This window comes from Barbus barbus, assembly GCF_936440315.1.
Source record: "Barbus barbus genome assembly, chromosome: 7".
Taxonomy (NCBI): Eukaryota; Metazoa; Chordata; class Actinopteri; order Cypriniformes; family Cyprinidae; genus Barbus; species Barbus barbus.
Window position 1 is genome coordinate 7659074 of NC_136735.1, and position 6510 is coordinate 7665583.

The 6510-nt window shown below is 37.2% G+C and overlaps 1 protein-coding gene across 1 annotated transcript; it reads right to left on the minus strand.

The window, feature by feature from the left end:
- Nucleotides 1-1871: 1871 nt before the first annotated feature.
- On the minus strand, nt 1872-6150 carry LOC306872068 (homeobox protein OTX1 A-like). The gene is made up of 4 exons (XM_079420418.1): nt 5910-6150; nt 3987-4104; nt 3686-3837; nt 1872-3038 (listed from the first exon to the last, which is right to left on the minus strand). The coding sequence occupies exons 2-4, from the start codon at nt 4081-4083 to the stop codon at nt 2280-2282; spliced, it is 1008 nt and encodes a 335-aa protein (XP_079276544.1). The 5' UTR covers nt 4084-4104; nt 5910-6150; the 3' UTR covers nt 1872-2279.
- Between the last annotated feature and the right edge of the window lie 360 nt (nt 6151-6510).

Consider the following 6510-nt stretch of genomic DNA (forward strand, 5'->3'; position numbering starts at 1 on the left):
TCAGCCACAACTCAGCTAATCCAATTATGATGCTGTTCACTAGATCCTGTGACTCTGAAGCCTTACAAATCAGAAGCGTTTCCATTTTGAAGCTTCTGTTTTGAAGTTTCTTGGCAACTGTAAATATAAGTCCACAAGCTACTTTGGTGGAATTGGTGTCTTTTATCATACCATTTTTTTAAATGCATCAAACCATTTCAAGCCATATGTTATAATAATATTTTAAAGTTTAAGGACTTTCAGGCTATTTTGAATTGTTACACATGGCCTTGAGAGGTTTGTTGCTTTATATAATGAATTTTTTTAAATCTGATTGGATAAGCCACTTCTGTGCACATATATCCAAATAATTTGAATTCTATATTAATGCACTTATATAAAGTCTAAAATTGACAATATCACTTAAGAGTCACACTTATAAACTTTAATACACTGTAAAAAAAATGGAGTAGGATTTACTTGAATAAAGCTTGGAAAATACTTTCACTCAGAAAAGGCTAGTTAATTTACAAAAATTTGACAAGCAAAAGCTTAAACATAATTATTAGTAGCTTTAAATATAAATGTTTAAGTTAAGTTTACTTGGAAATTCCCACTAAATTTTATTGACACTTTGTTTGTAAATTTTACTGTTTGTAAAAAAAAAGGCTGTTAAATAACAGTAATTTACTGCACTGAAAAAACAATAAGTCATATTTACATAATTTTTCTTTTGCAAGTTTTTGCACATATATTTTAAGTAAAATTTAAGTGTTGAATTAAGTAAAATCTACTTGGCAAAGGAAATAAGTAAATTTAACGTGGCCAGTCAGAGTAGGCTACATTTCACTCAGTCATGGTTTATAAACATGTAAGTAAGCAAGTAGACAGCTTATTATCCTTTTAAGATAACATGCTCACTCAATATAATTATTACCCAATTGAACACAGAGACCTCAATACTTGGTACACCATACGCAATGATGATAACAATCAGTGGATAGTGTTTGAGTATGTATGGGTCATTCTGAGTAGAAAACTCCCGATGTCACATAACAGTAAGTCTCTAAACCTAACAACAAAAGCAACTATAAAACAGTGTAAATACAACTCGAAAACTATTATCACCAAACACCAATGACTTATATATGGGTACAGTCATTTTAGACACTTTCAAAACTGTTGCAACAGAGATGGAAATACAATTTTTAAATATGTGAATTATGCTTCCATCTTTGTTGCCACAGTTTTATTAGTGCCTTTTTCTGTTCTAAAGAAGGGGGTGTCCCAATACTTTTGTCCTTATTGTGTCTATACAAGTCACTGGTGTTTGGTGATGAGTTTTTGGCTCAAGGTCTGCTTTTAAAGTCACACCAGAGGTGTTCAGCTGGGATCAGGACTTGGCTTTCTGCAGACCAGTCAAGTTCTTCCACACTGACTGAATCAATCATGTCTTTTTGAACCGTACCTTATACACAGAGGCACTGTCATGTTAGAATAGAAAAGGGCCCTGTCCAAACTGTTGCTATAAAATTAGAAGCACACAATTCTGTAGAATATCATTATATGCTTAAACATTAAGATTTGTACTCATAGAAATTACTAAAGTGGTCAAACCTGTTCATTAGAAGGGAACATGTTTGTTCCCAATACTTTTGGCAATATAGTGGATATACACACACACACACACATTTTAAGTCAAATTTCTTCGCTAAATTGCTAAAATTTAGATTTCTAATTACATATATAATATATATATATATATATATATATATATATATATATATATATATATATATACACATATACATTTTTGATTTTGCAACTGATATTTTTAGCACACACAAGACCCATAACATTTAAGTCAGAAAGGAAATGAAAACAATTAGTTTCAATTGTAAGCTTATATTTATTAAATGAGCATGAATGCAAATTAGTTTTTCACATCTCACATGAGCTGTAAAGCATAAGTCACATTCTCCTCCGTAAAGAAACTCTTGCCTTCATTGTTTCAAACACCACGTGTGTCTCATTTGTTCAGTGCGTCGTGTCGGGAGTGCGACAAACTTGACCCTCGCTTTTTAATCTGTCCGTCGAGGGCGACGAAGAACCTGTCTCGCTTTTGCAACACACAAGAAACTTTGGTTTCCGAACCCTTGTTCCTACAGCTCTTCCACCGAAAAGTGGAAAAAGTTGGCACAAAAGTCACTACTTCTTCCCTGTGGTGTCCAACATTGAGGAAAAGACTTGCTCCAAAGGAAATCAAACAAGTAAACATCAGAAAACAACACGAAGAGTCCTTACAAAACCTGAAAGCGCCAGGCGGCCTGGTCTTTGTAGTCCAAGCAGTCGGCTGCCGCTGAACTGAAGTTCAGTTTCCATGATGAAGCCTGATCTTTGTAATCCAGACAGTCCGAGGAGCTGAAGGGCAGCCCAGCGCCGCTGTACCCCTGGTGAGGGTGGTGTCCACCGCTCTGGCCGATGTGGTGCGGGTGGTGTCCCGACACGGCGGCGGTGCTCAGCTGTGTGTGATGGGCGTGAGGGTGATGGTGGGCGTGGCCAGGCATCGGGCCCAAGTAGGATCCGCAGTCCATGCCGCCAAAATAAGAGGAGGCGTTCGAGTTTGGGTAGCCCTGGGCGTAGCTGGGAGCCTGGTTGTAGGGCATGGGATACGACGGCACTCCTGTGGTGCCCCCGCCGCCCGAGATAGCCCTCTGCATGCAGGATGCACTGGCCGGGGGGGAGATGTCTGGGAGCGAGGGCGGAGCGGGAAGAGGCGAGACCGGAGCGGGGCTCCAGATGGACGAGACAGGTGTTGTTCCGGAGGACGAGCTGCTGAGCAGACCCACTCCGCTAAGACCGGAGGGGTTGGAGCCTGAGGACGAAGATGAGGAGGATGAGGTGTTACTGGAGACGGCAGGAGGAGTGAAGTGGCCGCTGCTCTCTGACCCCGGGCTCTCGCGGGACGGAGAGGATTTCTTCTTCGCTGGACGGATCTTCGAACTGCTGCTGCTTTGCTGCTGCTGACGACACTTTGCTCGTCTGTTCTTAAACCAAACCTGTGGACAAACACGTCACTGGTTATAAATCAGCAAAAATTGTCTATGAATTGAAATGTTAAGATCTGAACACCTCAAATATCAATTTGAGATCAGATGAGAACAAAATATTTACCGAACTGAGTTGGATAATGACACTATTGTCTTTCATAGAGCTACTTGTATTGCTTTATATAGCAATGCACAGCAATATCGACAGTTATTGAACTGAACTGAATCAACACTGACTCTGAATTGAGCAGAATAATGACACATTTCACATGAACTGGAACTTTGAAACACTGACACTTATTGAACTGAATAGAATCAACATTATTAATCTCAATCCAGATTCAATGTTGATTCAATTCAGTTCAATAACTGTCAGTACTGCAAAGTTCACTTTCATCTGAAGTACCATTTTCAGACACTATTGCCTCCTTTAGAGCTGCTTTACAGATCAAATTTAACTTATGTAATAATTGATTAACTCTGCAACATTGACAAAGTTATTGGTTTGGATAAAAGCATCTGCTAAATGATTAAATGTAAATGTAAAGCTGCTTTGAAACAATCTGTATCATATAAAGCGCTATATAAATAAATAAATGTGATTTGAGTTGACTTAAAATCTCTCAGCATTAGAAAAGTAGCATAACAACACCCACCTGCACTCTTGACTCAGGCAAATTGATTTTCAGAGCGACCTCCTCACGCATGAAAATGTCTGGGTAGCGCGTCTTAGCAAACAGATTCTCCAGTATGTCCAGCTGAGTGCGAGTGAATGTAGTTCTCTCTCTTCTCTGTTTACGAGGATTTGCTGCAATCAGGAAACAACTGAAGTTACTAAGTTGCACTTTAAAGTCAAAGTGCATTTGAATTCCCATGCATTGCTTAAAAGTTTTCTTGTGTAAAGATTCTACATGAAGAGACTCTTTAGATGTTATCTTATCAAAGATATGTGCTTACCAGGATATCCCACAGAGGGATGAAGGAGGTCCATGGTTGCCCCGCTGAGCCCCAGCCCGTTCATGGCATAAGGGGCCTGTTTGAGGTATGACATCATTGTTGAGCTCCAGAGAGACACCTGCAACAATAATCATTTAAAATAAACAATTTAATATTAGAAATTGGAAAACAATAAAGCAAAAATGTAAAAAAGTGTTTATTAAAAATATTTTATTTGTGTGTACATGTGCGTGTGTGTGTGTGTGTGTGTATATATATATATATATATATATATATATCAAAATAAAAATAAAAAAGCATGCCAGTGTTTGGAATTGCCTGCAAGTTTATATACTGTAGCATATCTTGTCACACAATGCAGCGTAATAAATAGTATTTGGATATATTAAATACACAGCCCCATAAAACGTGTACAACGCATGCACGATAGTGAACAGTCTGAATATGACTAATGTCTTGCCTTTAACGATCTATTTTTTCACACTCAACTAATCAAGGCCTTCACACACTAATTGGCCATTTACATATCATGCCCTGTTAAGCGCTCCGCCAAATGTTTGATCTTTTCTTTTGTTACCAGAACGTTTGAAAGTTGGCGGTACAATTACGAACTTAATTAATGGCCGTTTCAATCTAACAAATGGTAACATAAATAGCCTATAACGAACTTTATATAGGCTATTTATTTTATATTATTATTTGCATACAGCGTAATATTTGTCAAATTAATCATTTAGATCCAGAATGACTGAGTCCACTTTGAATGAAGGCCCATAAATGGAAATAGCATAATTTGTTATTAAAGAAGATACATTTTTTTTATTCTGATCTTTTGGTTGTAGGCTATTCACAGTACTTTTTAAATGATATTTAAATATAGTATATTATCCTTCCTAACGAAATCAACAAAATAAGTAGACAGTTAACTTTATTTTTAAAACGAAATTCGCAGCATAATCGAATAGCCTCTGAATTATGTTTCTAAGGCTGAAGCGCCGCTCGGGATAAACTTGGTGCTTATGCGCATTTGGAATTATTTGGGAGGACCAAACTGTGTTTCGTTGCAATTGTTATGAGGCAATAGTACAAATGTATTAAGACAAAAGTTCTGTAAATGACATGTTGCGCTTTTTCTCCGTCGCTCATGTCTATGAATGGCCCCATTAATCCCACGCTGAGGACAGATAACATGGGTCTAAAGACTCCACAATCGAGCTTTAACTATATGTAAATGGCCAGTGAATGTGCAAATTATTCTCCTTAGCCATTTAGATTAGACCCAGAGGGGACTCCATTTGCAGAAGAAACCTTATCAGCTAAATAAACGACAGACTCTCCTTTTCTCCGTGCACTCTGGCTCTGCAAAGTGTGTTAATTATGACTGCAATTGCGAAGTTCTGAAAGACAAGTAATTCATGCAAAATATAGCCTTAATTTTATTTGAAAATCTACATGCATTAATTTGTCAAATAATGCAAATGATTTGTCTTTGACCCAATCATTTCCCCAAAATAAGATAATTTACATTGAATCTTTTTTTTAAATTGATCGTTAAACACAATTTAATGAACTAAAATTACTAAATTAATTTTAATTGCTGCCTTATGGAAAATCAAAGTGATGCCAAAGTTACGACATGCAGTGAAGTTTGCTGCACTTTTACACCCTTCTGAAAACTTTAAACTCAACTTAATGAACCAACTAAAATTGCAAAATTATGTTAATTGCTGCCTCATATTTACAATAAGTTACAATTTGCAGTATAAAATATCAAAATATTTAATTTGGTCGAAATGACAGAAATTATGTATAAAATGGACATGTAGCTAGAGAAAAACAAAAAAGCAATCCTTAATTCTGCATCTTTAGATTTAGATTGGTAGCTATTTAAAATTAAAATATATTTTAAACATTTTGCATTACCTTTTATTCTTGGTCTTCTTTTTTTCCCTTTGAGATCCGTTAACTGAAAATCCACAAAACCAAGAAACTCTTTTTGGAGAGCAGTCTGGACTCCAGCTTATGGTTGGAATTGCAAGAAAACAAATTAGCCACAAACTTCACAACTAGTTTCCAATATGGTCACAAAGTCCGCTTGCAGATGCTCGTTGTATCCACGCGTGATATTAAGGTGATAGCCAGTGCTGACGGATTGAGATTGATCACCTTCTTGATGGCCTGTCCGTCTATGAGCAAAAGACACCTTCGGACCCGCCCACCTTAGCCAATCAAAACTCTCGCTTGTCCTTAAAGACGACCGCTTTAGCCAATCAGAACGAAGACGCACTCATTAACTCCTCCTTTCGACATGACATCATACAAACCTGCAGTGTGAATGCGCGAGTCAACTATTTGAATACACTTTTAATTCAAGCTTTTAGTGATCGTAACACCGCCTACAAATGATAAGAACACCATTCTTAAATCGATTTACCGTTTGGTCGATTAGAATTGCATCGTTTTTAGTGACCAAATCTTCTCTAAGCACTAATTATCAACATGCATTTAAAATAACCTCATCCAC

Bases quoted from the DNA above. Each gene is read 5' to 3' on its own strand.
- LOC306872068 (XM_079420418.1), bottom strand. From the start codon at position 4,083: ATGATGTCATACCTCAAACAGGCCCCTTATGCCATGAACGGGCTGGGG. The intron at 3,838-3,986 runs GTAAGCACATAT...TCCTGATTGCAG, and splicing joins TCCCTCTGTGGGATATCCTG to CAAATCCTCGTAAACAGAGA. The intron at 3,039-3,685 runs GTGGGTGTTGTT...GTTTGTCCACAG, and splicing joins TGCCTGAGTCAAGAGTGCAG to GTTTGGTTTAAGAACAGACG.